Genomic DNA, 16,036 nt, shown 5'->3' on the forward strand with positions numbered 1-16,036 from the left:
TTCTTCGGAGCCCCCGAAGCCATCTCAATACCCAATAGCACATGCACGTGCAAAAACACGAACACAAGGTGATCAACAGTTTGGAGACAGTTAAAATCTGAAGAGAAGCCGCAGGGGCGGGGCCATTTATACTCTACGTCCTATTGGTGGGGACTAAAGCATCCAAAAAGGACGTTGATAGGACACTAAAGTGTCAAAGTTTTCCATAGGAAAACGCTAGGTTAAAGTGGCCGAGGTTCCCAGCCTGACCAGGAATATTCACAGCATGTGAATCCATGAAAGATCCAATGCTGGAGAAGTAACTTGTTCTTCGAAGGGATTGTTTCCTCCCACGTATTCCTCATCTTAGATAGGCTCCCAAAACAGTATGAATTTGGAGGAGGGAGTACCAGAAAGTATTAATCATGGACTGTATAAGGACAGCTTTGGCAAAGAGACCCCCCTTGTGATGTTGAAACTAGAAATTAAGACGCACAAATGTCTTGCATCGGGACACCCCTCTGAAGAGCTGTTGAGGTTGCCATGCCCCTGGTTGAATGAGCCCTCAGCCCATCTGGAGAATATTTTCCAGCCAACCTAAAGCATTTAGTGATTGCCAGAATTATCCATCTGGACAATGTTTGTTTGGTTACTACTAGACCCAGTTTGTGTCCAGTATATCCCACAAAAAGTTTATCACATTGCCTAAATTTAGCCAATCTGGAGATCTAGCAACAGAGCCCTTTTAGAGTCCAATCTGGGTAACCTTTCTTCCTCCTGACTTGCATGAGGAAGATAAAAGAAAGGTAAAGTGATTTTTTGTGACCGGTGAAAGTCCAACTATTTTTGGTATTCAAAAAAAGGGTTGGACTCTAAGAGTAGCCTTGTCCTTATGAACAATGGCGTGAAGAGGCTTGCAAGAGGGCACCTGCAATTCACTCTACATGCGGGCCGATGCAATTGCCACTAGAAGTATTAAGTAAGAAGCCTTAACTGGCAAGAATGTAAGGACTCAAATGGAATACATGCAAGGAATTTTAAAACTAAATTTAAATCCCAGACTGGTACCTGAAAAGGGGTTGGAGGGTACACATTTGTGAGCCCTTTTAGGAACTGAATGGTCAAGGGCATTTTGAAGGAGGACACTTCTGAGGAGCGCTTGAAAATAGATAGCGTTGCCAACTTGGAGCCCCAAATTGGCCAAGTGTGAAAGGAAAGTACTGTAGGAGTATTACATAAGAATGGATCCACATTCTTATCCCTGCACCAGTTACTGAACTTGTTCCAACGACACCGGTACAGGGATTTTGTTGCTGGCATTCTGGCCAAAAGCAAAATCTCCATTACGTCCCAATCCTTAGATCTCAGCCTCTCAGAAACCATGCGTGAAGGCAGAGTGTCTTGACCTCTGGATGGGGAACCCGACCTTCCTCTTCTCTTTCTGGAAGATTTATTGGAGGGCAGATGGACATGTCCAGAAGGTCAGGGTACCACGTCGCCTGGCCCAATCCGGGCCAATTAGGATCATGGATTTCCTGAACTTTCTCAATCTCCTGATTACATGAGGCATCAAGGGGACTGGAGGAAAACTTGTATAGGAGTGGAAATTCCCAGTCCACTACGAACACGCACCCTAGAGCTCCTCTTGGGGGAAATTCCCTTGAGCAGTACAGTTCCTGTTGACACTGGCCGTGAACAGATCCAATTGAGGGGGTCCCCAAAGGGCGAAGATCTCTTGAAGGACTTTCTGAGCTAGTTCCCACTCGTGTGAGACTGTCCTCTGCCTGCTCAGAGCGTCCGCCGCCGAGTTCTGCTCTCCAGCTAGGTGAACTGCCGACAGATTCCTTCTTGCATTGCCCAGAACCAGAGCTTCATTGCCTCTCTTCACAGTGGTAGTGACCCTACGCCTCCGCCCTTGTTGCGGTAGTACATGGCCACCTTGTTGTCCATCATTATCAGGACATTCTTTCCCCGTCCAGAGGGTATAAAGGCCTTCAGCGCTAATCCGATTGCCCTTAGCTCCAAAAGGTTGATGTGTAGTTTAGACTCCGATGGAGACCAACGACCGCTGATTGTCAGATCGTTGGTGTGGGCTCCCCAACCCGTGAGTGAGGCGTCCGTCACTACTGTTATCTCCGGCCATGGTTGCCAAAAAGATTCTCCATTGAGGATATTTTCCTTGCAAGCCCATCATAGAAGATCTTGAGCCACTCTGACCGGAACTTGCAAAAGATTTGACATATCCCCCGAAAATTGGGACCATCGAGTCCTTAGGGCCCATTGAAGGGATCTCATTCTCAATCTGGCCTCTGGCACCATAAAAATGCAGGATGCCATTAGACTGTGCAACCTCAGAAAATCGAAGGCCGGCATATGCTGGGCATTCTGGAACTTTGTTACCATCTGCAGAATGTGATGAGCTCTCACCTCGGGAGGGGAGGCTTTGCCTGAGGAAGTATCCAGGACTGCTCCGATGAATTTGAGTCTTTGGAATGGTATCATATTTGACTTCTTGTAATTAAGGGAGAAGCCAGTCTGTGTAGGAAGTGGCAGGTCATGTTCAAATGTTCCTGGACTTGTACGGGTGAATATGCCCTGATTAACCAATCGCCCAGTTAAATGTAGAAATGAATTCCACCTCTCTTGGGACTAGCTGCCACTACGGGCATCAGCTTGGGGAAAACCCTCGGGCGGAGGTCAACCCGAATGGCAGAACTCGAAACTGATAGTGAATTTCCAATCGTGAACCTCAGGTACTTCCTGTGCTTGAGATGGATCGGCACATGAAAGTAAGCATCCTGAAGGTCCAATGATACCAACCAGTCATGGAGTTGGAGAGCCTGAAGGATCTGAGAAAGGGAAACCATCTTGAACTTGTCCTTCCTGATGAGCTTGTTCAAGTTTCTAAGTCGAAGATGGGTCTCAATCCTCAGTCCTTTTTTGGGATGAGAAAGTATGGGGAATACCAACCCTTGCTCCTCTCCGCTACAAGTACATGTTCTATTGCACCTTTCTCTAGCAGGGTTAAAATTTCCTGCAACAGGAGCGGATCTGGAATTTTGGCAGAATTGTATCCCGGTGGATGATCCGGAGGTCTTTTCTGAAAGGGAAGGCAGTAACCTTGGGCTACTGTTTCCAGAGCCCAAGTATCCGAAGTAATGCCTCGCCATTCGTTCAGATGCTGAGAGATCCTGCCTCCCAGGATTAAGACCTCAGAGTGGCTTTGCAGCGGCTGCAGAAGTGGCTGAGGGGACAGTTGCCGCTGCTGGGGATGATCTAGCACTTTATCCTCTTCCACCACTAGGACATTTTCTTTGCTGTCCTTTTTGACTAATCTTTCCCTTCTCTCTCCCAAATGAGGAGTAGAATCGAAAGGGGCAACCCCTCCGGGGAGATGAGCCCGAGAAGCAGGGTTGTAGAGGTTGTCTTATAGAAGCACTAGGAGACTTAGCTGACGCTTTTGAGGTCATTATGCTGCTGCAGCACCAGGGTCATCATGCGTTACTATGGAAAGCCATAAACATGGCTTTCCCCTTCCCCCTATTAAGGGTAAGATTTGTGCTTTGGAGGAGAGTTGGATTCTAGTCACCTGCATTGAAAAAAGGGTGCGACACATTGTACCCGAATCCTTCCGAGACTTTAATGAGAATTAACCAAACAACTGAAAAAGGAAAACAGCATCCCTTATGATTGATAGAGTCAAGAAAACATTTGGAGGAGAAGACCAACTGTTGCTTTAGCAGGTAAATCTGACTGGGAACCAGAGTGCACGCCTCATCTCAACTTTTTACAATTCTTTTGAGGTCTGCAGCTTGCCTAAACTTTTGTCCGCCTTGCTGCCGAACACCCTTAAGCCGTCAAATGGCATATTAAGTAGCCTGGCCTGCACGTCCTGTGCGAAGCCAGACTTCCTCAGCCACACAAATTTGCGTAGCACTGTCCTAGATGCCATGACCTACTGATGCAGTCAACAGTGTCCAGTCCTGATTGAAGGCATTCCCCCATAGCCTCCTTTCCATCCTTCACAATCGCAAGAAAACCTTCTCGCCATCAGGAATATATTCAGCTGCCGCGGTCATACAATCCCACAGGGTGTATGTGAATCTTGCAAGGGTGCAAGTCACATTCGTCGATTTTAATGACATGCTTCCCGAAGAGAAAATCTTACGAGACCATGTAGCAATCTTTTATCTGGGGGAATTGTAGGGTATGCCAAATGCCTAGTGGATGTGGCTGCCTGGACCACTAAACTTTCAGGAGACAGATGTTTTGTTAGGTATTCAGGATCAGAAGAAGAGGGCCTGTATTTGCTTGTGAATTTTCTATTTACCGCAGGTCCTGATTCAGGGGATTCCCATGCAGCAATCACCCTCTTTTGCAGAACTACGTGAAAGCGAAGGACAGGATCCTTTTGAGGACCTTCAGAGAGAATGTCAGTCATGTTATCCTGCTGGTAAATAGGGGAACTTCTGTTCCACCCCATGAATTCTGTCCTCACTTGGTGATTCAATGTGCATAGACCTTGGCTTCGACAAAAGTCGATTTAGGTCCCGGAATTAGTGTGGACTTCAACAAAGGCGTCGATGTTATCGACGCAGGCTTCGACACTGTCGAAGGAGCCCCCAATGAAAGAGTTGTTGCGTGCACTGTCGATGCCTTTGATACTGGAGTTGAGTAAGCCTTCGACAGAGGCGTTGTGGAAACATTCGACACCGCCTTTAATGGCAGTTAGCCACGCTGTGCCATTTCGTCAGTGTTGCCTCCGATTTATGCACTGGTAGGCGTTATTTACTTGTTAAATGCGGTATCGCAGATTTACCTCGATGGCACCCTCGATTTTTTCATCCAATTTTGACCGTTTGGTCTTTGACCTCCGTCTGTCACTTTTAGAATGAGCTGGTGCATGGTCCTCACGAGATTTCTTCGAGGTGGTCTAGGTCACGTTCTCAAAGATTCTCTAAAAGCCTCCCACTTTCTCTAAAATCTTCCCACGTTCTAGGGGACTCATGCTTTGAAGGGCAGGTGATAACCCCTGTATCAGACAAAGACGAAGAGGGCGAGGGAGACCAGGGATGCCCTTTCTTCGATTTTTTTGAAGACTACTTCCTAGACCGACTCCTCGACCTAGATTTCTTAGACTTGTGTTGCAATTTATCACACCACGGCCGAGTCTTTCTTTTTTCCTCGAAGAAGACTTTGAGGATTCTCCTCCCCTAGTTCCTTGAGAGCTTTGTCATTGCTTGAGAGGAACCGCACTCGTCAATCCGATTGTCCGGACCCAAGCACCAAAAGGCAAACTCGATGGGGGTCGGTGATTGACTTCTTCCTGCACCAACCTACAATGCAACCTTCGTAGACACCTTCACAGAAGCAATCACCATCCTAGCCATCAAACACAGATCGTTCGCAGAGATTTCAACATCTGGTTCGAAGAAGAAACCACAACCATACAAAAATCTCTAACCAGCCAATTAGCAGCAATGAATCTACAACTAGTCAAAGGAGCAACCCACTCGGCAGGGCATACACTTGATGCAATCTTCGCGAACAAACTCCTTACCACGGCACCCCAAATCAAATACTCTGGAGCGACCACCTCATCATACCCTTCGCAATCAAAATGACCATTCCAGTAAACAGTCACCCAGACAACACCGAACACCATGAAAACAAACTGGAGAACCATCAAAAACTCCAACCTAATTGAAATCCTGGAGCTCAGCAAACCACACCCAACATTTATGGAAGAAGTTGACCTGGACAAAAAAGTAGCCTTGCTGCACTCCTGGATTATAACAACTACACAAATTAACAAGGGGGTCCTGGGAGTCCCTCTGCCAGACATTAGTCCTGATTACGAGAGACTTACCCAGAGTCTTTAGCTCACTATCTTTCACAGAGAAGAAAATCCCAAACATATCAGTCTTTGGCCTGCCCTGGGGCAGTCCAGCACCGAAATGCTAGGCAATTCTCCTCTGAACAGGAGTACCAACAGAAACCCCAGACACGTGTTTCGGTCTGGTTGGACCTCATCAGTAGGGTGAATCTGTGCCTCTCTAAGAATAGTGAGCAAGGGGTCCACGTCTGGATTCCCCTGGTAACTTAGGGTGAGACCAAAAGTTACTTAAATATGCAAATTAACAAGGGGGTCCTGGGAGTCCCTCTGCCAGACATTAGTCCTGGTTACGAGAGACTTACCCAGAGTCTTCAGCTCACTATCTTTCACAGAGAAGACAACTATAGACGCCATAGCCAAAGAAAAACCTTTCACTCCTCATAAACTGGCTATGGCAAAAGGTTCACCCCACTACTCGGCACCATGAAAAGGAAAAACCGAAGACTAGAACTTGACTGGAGAAAACGAAACAACGCCACGAATAAGCTGAAATTCCTACAACACAACCGCGCATACAAAAAGGAAATGCAAAAAGCAAAGAGAAAACACTACGACAACCGAATCTTTGAAGCACCAAACGCCCAAAAAGAACTCTTCAGAATCATAAATGAAATTAAAAATCCTCCAGGATGCAAAAACGAACCAACTCAGTCGACGAAACTATGTAATGACCTTGCAGACCATTTCAAAAACAAAATTGCCACCATCCAACAAACCCTACAGACCATCCGATCTGACTACGATCCTCATCTTCACTCAAGAGGAACACCCGAACAAACTACAAAGCTTTCCAGAAATATCAATGGAGACATTCATCAAACTGGTGAATGAAAGCAATAACTGGTCTCCTGAAGATCCCTGCCCGCCGGACCTATACAAATAGATTCTTAAACAAGGAATGGCCATGGAATCTCACAGGAAGGCCCTCAAACTTTCAATCACAACCGGGAAAGTGCCACAAGCTTTCAAATAAGCATACATTAGGCCACTACTCAAAGATACAGCGGGAACCGTAGAGGAGCTTTCCAACTACAGACCCATCTCCAACATCCAGTACACAGCCAAGATGCTCAAAACATCCATTTATAAAACAACCCAAGAATTCATAGAAGAGCACGGCCTACTAGACCAGGCACAAGTTGGCTTCAGACCAATGAGAGGGATGGAATCCGCTCTCCTCTTGATATGGGACGACCTAAAAATGAACGCAGACTCAGACAACAGCACTGCCTTGATACTCCTGGACCTATCAGCAGCATTTGACACAGTTAATCACAACACCCTCAGAAAGAGATTAGAGGGACTTGGAATAACAGACACCGCCCTACTATGATCAAATCTTTCCTAACAAACAACACAGAAACCGTATGGATGAAACCCTTCAAATCCAGCCCGAGAGATTCCACCTGTGGAGTACCACAAGGATCAACCTTCTCCCTGCTACTATTCAACATCTACTAATCAGAATCAAAGGCCACAGCCTGACCTGCTACAACTACGCAGATACACAAATAATCTTCAAAATACAAGACAACCTGGAAATAAACTCAACGCTACAAAATTGCCTCTGCGATGTATTCATCTGGATGATCTCCCAACGGCCTCAATATCAACCCAGGCAAAACAGAAATGATAGTCACAAAAAATGTAGGAGAAAGGCACCTCATCCCTTAGCCAAGGGAACTCGGGACAACCCCAGCACCCTCGCCGATTGTCAAAAACCTGGGTGTCACGATGGACAATAATCTCACGCTTGAGCCACAAGTAAATGCTCTTCTCATGAAATGCTTTCTCCTGCGAGCGGCAAAGAGGATCCTACCATTCGCCAACAAAACCACCACCATCATCATCATCATCGCCTTCGTCATGATGAGAGTAGACTACGCCAACAGCCTATGCTTAGGTATGCCTGAACGACTTTTTAAAAAACTACAACACATACAAAATGCGGCAGCCAGACTGCTTCTGAAACGACCCGAAGAGAACACACCACACCAGCACTGAAAACACTACATTAGCTACCAATAAAACAACGAATACAATTCAAAACAATGTGCATCACACGTAGAGCAGTACACAGCCAAGGCGCTGGGTTCATGAGATAAACTGCGTCTACATCAACCAACAAGAACCCTCAGATCAAGCATTGACATCCGCCTGGAACCGAAACCCTACAACAAAAGAAAACTCAGAGGATCGTCCTTCTCTCACCAAGCGCCAAAAGCCTGGAACGACCTTCCAAAGTACATACGCAACACAAGAAACCACCTACTATTCAGGAAACTACTCAAAACTTGGCTCTTCACGTCATAACTAGAAAGACCGGCCACAGGGACACACACAAAACTAAAACATTGATGAACGCAGAGACAGACCCTGATCCACACCAAGCAATCAACTGAAAAATCCTAAGGAAAATATTCCACGACATACCAAACAACTAACCGAGAGACAGCCGCAATAGGACCAAAGATCGAATACATAGCTAGACGAAGACCAACACTAGGACGGCTCATCAATAGGACCCTGACCCTAAACCATAGTCACTCCCAAAAGACCCAATCACGGCAGACAGCAAGGTAATAGGGAACTCCATACATTAGCCTCAATCCAGAGGGTGAGAATCAGAATTAAGCACCCACACTACACAATGCTCATCAAGATACAGCGGGATGCACAATACGCCATCACACACAAACTATAATCAAACAATAGCCTAAGGAAGTCACCCCACGGAAAACCAAAGAACTAACTGAAAGATAGTCATGATAGGAGGAAACCAACGACTAAACACACAGGCTGACCAAGACGGATACACTAGGACGTCTCAACACACTGACCCTGAACCATTCAAAGCTTCAAATGACCAATGTCACATTAGATAACAAAAGAATACATAGTACCAACCCAGTTCCACACCCGAAGAATAGGTTCAGACACACCTATCACGCCATACAATACTCACTATGATACAGCTGGACCCACGCAGCACCACCACAGCGAGACAGCCTATAAGGAACCAGCTACAACCCAACCCCCAGGGATACAGCTAAAACAGAACCATAAGTTCCTCAGTCAATTTTCTGCATACTTAACCCACACAAAACTCACAACCATTTCTCTCCCAGTAATCCGCACACACTTTACCACACCGATTCAACACCACAAACAGCACCTACAGCACACAGGCCGTGACCGATCCGATACTTGCACCAAATCTCGGCACCCGGTGTATACCGAGCTGAAGCTGCCAACAGCACACCACCTCTCCCACTCCCCTCCTCCAGACTAATCCCTACCCACCCTCCTCGTTTACAGATCTGCCAAAGTGCCTAGGGACCAATTCTGTTGGTCACAGTGCGCTATATAAATACCTTTAACATAACATTTCTGACATCTTTTAAAGTCAGTCTTGGGCGTGGAAGGAATCGATGAGGAAGACCTATTTGGAAGAACTGAAGTGCCGTTTTCGTGACACGAAGCGAAAGCCATCGAAAAAACAGAACTGAAGCGAACGGGCGCGGCTCAAGCCTTTTATACTGCGGATGACGTAGACACTCGACGGCAGCTGCCGAGGGACATCAGCCAGACAACTTCGAGCACAGCACCCTCTGTTGGAGATTTTTTTTTTTCCAAAGCAGCAAAGCTGATGATACGAATATCGAACATGAGGAATACGTGGGAGGACACAATCCATTTGAAACATAACACACGCAATCTCCATTCCTCCTCCACATCTGCCTTACACATACCCAGATTAAACAGGAAGAGAGCTGGAGGCGCCTGCTTTACCACCATCGCTCCCACACTTTGGAACACCCTCCCTCAACACATCCAGAATGAAGTCAGTGATACACTTCTGAAAGAAAATAAAGTTCTCACTATTTAAACAAATATATGCAACTTGTACAGTCCACTGTGCACATATGATCATGACTATTTATGGAGAAATGTAATCTTGCAGTTCTTATTATATTGTAACTCACTATTTATGGCCTTCTTAGCACCGATAACAGCGGGTCTTGGCGCTACCAACAAATACAGTAAATATATAAAACAGCACAAACATATACAAAATAGGAAATACAAATGTGCACTTACTTCAGATGAACTTCAGTGCATTGTCTTTGAGGAGCAAAGCAAGCAATTGCCCAGACTTTTATCTCAATTCCTGTGTGAAACTGTTTATTTCTCATGTCCCACACCCCTTGTACAGGAGTAGCAATTGCTTTATTCTAGAAATAAAACACAGAGTTAGACCCCTATGGTGTGATATTACTCTCTCATGAAGCAAAGATATCATGGGCATATGATGAATGCCATTTCACATGTAATACACTTGTTCACAGAACTAACATGCTTCTTTTGAAACCTCCAAGCCAGCCAAACAGGCACACTGTTAAAGCAAGGTCGTGGACATTCCAAAAAAGATGATTTAACCATGCATCATCTATACAATTGGTAAGATTAGATCGAAGATGAGGATGTTTAGTGAATGTTTTGGGACAATGAGCAAACACTTTATGAAATCCAAAAAGCAAAGTTTCTACATTACACAACATTCAACACTGTTCTCAATTGAATTCATGGGAAGGGCAAAAAAGTACAGTGTGCATGTGTTGTGGATGTGCTCCCCTTTACCTTGCCTCCATTAACAGTTAATATAGTAACTATCCAAGTAGGAGAACACCAACTGGACATAAGTCTTTGGAAAAGGCATGTAAATACAAACAATGTATTTTAGTAAATATGTTGGATCATTTTTTGTTCTGGAATCCACGCACCCCAGTAGTGATATATAATAGTTTATTTATATAGTGCCTATACATAATGTGTTTCAAAGCACTTCAAGGCAAGGGAGGGAACAAGGGAAAATACAATGACATTCTTACAGGCCATGAACAGTAAGGATGTGAAATTAACTATCATACTCGGCCTGACAACATTTCAGATAGTGCAAGAGCTAAGACATAGAAAAGGAATGGAGGGGGAGAGTGGGAAGGAAATGGAAAGAGACAGGCGACTACCGTACTAGCCCCGACGACATTTCTGGTAGAGCCGCAGAAAAACAAGAGGTGAGGGAGAGGGGTGCAGAAAGGTAGGGGAGGAACACCACAAGCGACGGTCATACTAGGCCTGATGACATTTCAGTAGTGCTGGAGGGGAATGGGGAGGAAAAAAACAATAAGGGGAGGGGGGAGAAGACAGACGAGGTTGCTATCATACTAGGTCCAGGGACAATTCTGATAAAGTGCATAGAAGAAAGTAAGGGGAGGAGATAGGAAAAGGGAGAAGGGAAAGGAGGAGAGAACAGAGTTAGCAGTCAAAGGAGTGGAGAAGCAAGAAGGAAGAGTGAATACAATTGCCGAAGTCAGTAGTAACACAATGTTGCAAGCCAGGATACAAGATGAAGATGGGAACAGAATGATTCAGGGCCACCATGAGTACAAGATGCAAAGCAAGTCAAGCATAAGAGTTGAGAAAGGGTGACGCACCGTGAATGAAGTCCATAAAAGTCAAATCGTTAGACTCCAGAATGTGTCCCCCCCAACGTCACATGTGCTTCCAAATATTTATAATCAATTACAAAATTTACATCATGCCATCAACATATAGATGTTAAAAAGCTACTCTGAAACTTAGCAGGATTTAAGTAGAATGATTATCTTGTGTAATTCTCCCCACTTAGTGAGTGCCCCCCAGCACTTTTAGCTTGACATTGGATTTTTGTCCGACTATCCTGAGAGAGTGGGAACACTTTCCTCACTCATTCCTTTCTGTGCCTGAACCCTTTTTGGTTTCTCCATCTTTTTATGGCATCTGTATTTTCCTATTGCAGCACACAGCACCGTCTGTGCAGTGTTGCTAGAAGCTCTTTAAGCTTCCCTCTTTGGTTTGCCTTCATTTTCCTGTGCTAACTGAAGGTTACCAGGATAGGGGGATATGTTTTATCCTACCGGTGTTCTTCCTTTGGGAGATCAGCACACACCACCTTATGTGGAGTGCTGAGGGGATGTGTATCCTTTTCTCACTTCTCCTGTACCTTTCTAGTTACATAAAAGGTTTTTGTGAAACTTACAATGCAGGCTGTATTCCCAGTTGTGATAAGGGACACATTGGGCACCCTTGTTCCAAAATGGTGTCCGTCTTCTTTTTCGCGAACTCACAAATTGTCCTTTCTTGAGCCTTCTGCCGACCAGGGTGGGGGCAGTTCCGCTCATTACTTTGTCTTCACCGGACTCATTGTGTCGGGGAGGACAGGAAACTGGGAGGTCACTGAAACAACTCCGGTCTTTGTCCACCAGGGTCTCTACTTGGATACACTTCTGACTGGGGGCCTGGCGGGACCCTTAGGACAGCCACCACACAAGGTTTGAATGTGGTATGCATGCTGATTTGCTGGGCTCCTGCATAAAAGGCAAGCGGCTTGATACTGAAGCAAGAGTCGACCACTGGAAGATCCACTACAGGGAAGAAAGAATGCCTGCAGTCTCCTCCAGCAACCGCCAAAGCAGAATGAGTGACAGCTGTTGGTCCAGCCCTTTCTTCTGTGCAACAGAGAAGATCCAAACCGGACAACTACCTTCCTTGGACTGGTGGGTCTAACAAGTCTCAAGACTAGCTACAGTTTGAGCCCTCCCACGACGAACTGTGACTTTGCAGGCCTGCAAATTCCAAATACCCTGGTACCTCTAGTACTGCTGCAGTGTTTTGGCTGCAAACTTGTGGGCATCTGAGCATACAGACTCCATCCTGATCACTGAAGTCTCCCTCAACTGAGCCTTGTACCACAAGAAAGAATAGTCTGCTGGGAGACAACCGTCATGTCTACAAAGCCAGTGTTGACCCTCCACAACCTGGTGCTGCGAAGATCGTCTGCTGGGCATCTCTGTGACAGTCTAAGTGCCTGCTCCTGCCAAAAGTTCTTTCTCCAGCCGGCAAAGCCATATTAACCGACCCAGAGCTGCAGTCCTACCTTGGGGACCAGCGAAATTGTTCATCAGAGATGGTACTGTCACACTCCTGGGTACTTACCTGGGCAATTGTGTTGCTGTTCACTCCTGGGCTTTTTGAGTCACGGTGGGGTGGACAACCAATCCATGCTCCCCCAGGACATAGGACATCCATCCTTTAGGATGGAATCTTTCAGGTGGCCTACCAAGGCCCCTGAAACATTTGAATCCAATGGCATTACTTAATTGCTACAAAAAGCATAATCTGTAAATTTGACAACGTTCACAGCGTCTGCCTTCCTTTGTTCTGCCACACATGGGTCACTGGTCCCCCAGTTCCCCCATCTAACCTTTGCGACTCATTCCTCATATAGGGTTGGACTTCTAAAGTTTAGGCCTACACAAAGTTCTCAATTTACAAGCATTGATCTTTAGTAAATGTTGATTTGCTAACCTAAAGCAAATCGTGAAACGTACCTGTTTCTCACCTAAAGGTCTACTAATGTAACTGAGTATTGCTACAGGCAATGTCCTACTTCATATGTGTGAGAAACCTTCCTTACTTACTATTAAGAGTTTAGCATTGCCTTAGTTTATATAATAAACAACCATATTATTATATAACTTCAGTGTGTGTTTCCTTGGCTGCAAGTGTACTCAAACGTCTTTGTACTCAACCACAGACCTCCCATACTAAGCCTGCCAGCTCGACCATAGCCACCAAACCTTTTGTGTAGTTCAGGCCAAAACTAAGAGTTGTAGCCCTGTACATCTAAGAGTGAGTCTTCTGAAGTCCTACCACAGGTGGACTTCAGTGAAACTCCCTAAAAGTAAAAAGCAAGCATTTGCACATGAATGGTACATTTTAAAAGGATGGTAACTGGTCTAGAATTGTTACAATTCAATCAATTTCAGCTTTGTTCGGATAACTATCCATTAAATCCTACCAGTCACATTAAAGATAAAATACAAATAAAAACCTCACTGTATGCCAAGCAATCATTGTACAATTCAATACATGATTCTCAAAAATTCATGTTAAACACCAATTAAAACTTCACTAAAGGTAATTCCAAGATGGCCGCACGCTAGTGAACACCACGTCCACAGTGCTCCCGACCCACGAGGCCTCTCCACTGAAACTTCACAACCGGCCCTCCCCAGGCACCAAAACTCATGGAAGTGACCTCCAGAGAGCATCCCAAGTACCCGGGGACCATCCGATCGAGGCCGCAGCCCCCCAGCGAGGGATAACTCCAAGAAACAGTGGGCTGCCTGGTCAGCTGTCCGAGCTCCCGCGGACAAGCCCATCAGGGCAGTCTCCGACCCAACTGAAAACCGAGACCAGCCATAAGGTCCTGGGGGAAGAGCACTCTGCAACACCGACCTTCCCCACATCCTGGCAGCAGAGCATCTGCTCCACTGAGGACCCTCTTGACAAGCCCCCCGCCCCAATAGAACGGATCGGCTCATTGGCTGGTTAAGCACGGCGGGTTCCCGCCTGACCAACTAGTGGGACTCCGGGCCTGCACCCTACCCTGAGCATACGCCAGCTCACCGGCTAATGCTACAACAGCGTAGTAGCCCTCACCTCCCCCGCCAAGGCGCGGGCATTGTAAGCATCGGAGAGCTCCCAACGCACCCCGCTCACCCTCTGGCCCGACGGGGAAGACGGAGCACCTGTGCTTCCCGGCCTCACACCCACAGCCATACAAGGCCGTCCAGGAGCAGCACCATTTACCCTAACGGCAGACTCGGCATCGAGCGACATCACGTCTGACCCCACCCCGAAGCACCGGGTCAACCATACGGTCTGCAGAGAGAAGGAACTTCTCTATGCTCCGGGACCACCACAGGCCCTCCGGGCCCCTTCACTACACACCACCGCCCGCCGGAGCAGAAGCGCCTCGAGCAACCCAGAGGGGATGGTGCCTCCGGGATCTGGAGACTGGCAGACCCGGACTTGTAAAACCGGTCGCTCCCATCACAGTAATACAAAGACCCCAATAACATTGCAAGACCCTCCAGGCTACGAAGAGGGCTCTATGGCCAAGTAAGTATGGAGCACCCCCTCGTATCCCCCACTGACCCCTTCTAACAATGAACCTCACTCCAGGCTCTCCGCTTCAAACCAGCTGCTGAACGCAGGAGTGGACCTCCCGACCCCCGGGAGTGGGACCACGGCAAACGCAGTGGGGGAGCAGGCACAGTGTCCCACATCCCAAGCCCCACAGGCGAAGCAGGGGAGGCGGGGGCCTGTGATGACTTCGGCGGACATCTGGGGGACAGAAAACCCTCCATGAACAGGGGGAAACCACTATTCAAGATACGAAACGGCCACCAATTAGAAGGGGTGCCCATAGTGACTGGAGATCAATCCGCACCAATGTACCCTACAGAACTGATTTCAGAGAAAGTAACGGGGCACCCGGCCTGCCCATAGACACAGGGCCCAGCATATGGACCTAAGGAAAGGGGGACGAAACCCCTACCGTGATTGCAGGACGGCCTATCCAGGGGACCGGCTTAGAAAGTGGTCTCCCAACAACCCTACGAATCAACTGTGGGACCCAAGTACCCCATCCCGAGGTACCAACCAATACAGCTCCCGGGTACCAGCTAAGAACCAATCCCAAACAAGGGCGGCCGGGCGACCTCAAGGTCTCCAAGTGGATCACCCCAATACCAAAGAGACTTGAACCAAAATCAATGCTAATCGTCCACCCACAAAAACTAAGGCTATCGGGCCCCCACTACTCACTAGAAATAAGCGCAACATTACAGCTGAAAAACTAGCCCCTCTGCTAATTCCATTACTAAACGCTAACAACTCTGAAGATCCTGGAGGAACTAATGGAGCTCTTCAACAATACCATGACCATGGCCTTAGACGCAATCGCTCCTCTGAAACTCTAAGAGTAAACCCAAAGATAACCTCAACATCTGGTATACACCACAATTGAAAGCCTCGAGATTGGAAAAAGGAAATGTGAGGTCATTTGGAAAAACCTACCCTCAAAGGAGAACAAAGACATAGTCGCAGAAATCTCTGCTCACTATAAAGCGGAGATTGTAAAAACTAAACAGAAAACTTACAAGGACAGGATCCAAAATGCCAACTCTAGCAACAAGGAACTATTTGGAATTCTAAGGGAATCAGAATCACTGATAGCCCCTGATGACTCTCACCCGAAAATCAAAGACTGGT

The 16,036-nt window shown here is 46.7% G+C and overlaps 1 protein-coding gene across 3 annotated transcripts in view; it reads right to left on the reverse strand.

The window, feature by feature from the left end:
- The window catches only part of AGO2 (argonaute RISC catalytic component 2), a 1,138,923-nt gene that overhangs the window by 472,798 nt on the left and 650,089 nt on the right, over positions 1-16,036 (reverse strand). For all 3 annotated transcript variants that reach the window (XM_069621684.1, XM_069621685.1, XM_069621683.1), the window contains exon 11: positions 9,977-10,110. In XM_069621684.1, coding sequence (XP_069477785.1) covers positions 9,977-10,110 — 134 coding nt within the window. The remainder of the gene's footprint in view (positions 1-9,976; positions 10,111-16,036) is intronic.

The sequence above is a fragment of the Ambystoma mexicanum genome, chromosome 5q (genome assembly GCF_040938575.1).
Source record: "Ambystoma mexicanum isolate Mex_15411 chromosome 5q, UKY_AmexF1_1, whole genome shotgun sequence".
Classification (NCBI taxonomy): Eukaryota; Metazoa; Chordata; class Amphibia; order Caudata; family Ambystomatidae; genus Ambystoma; species Ambystoma mexicanum.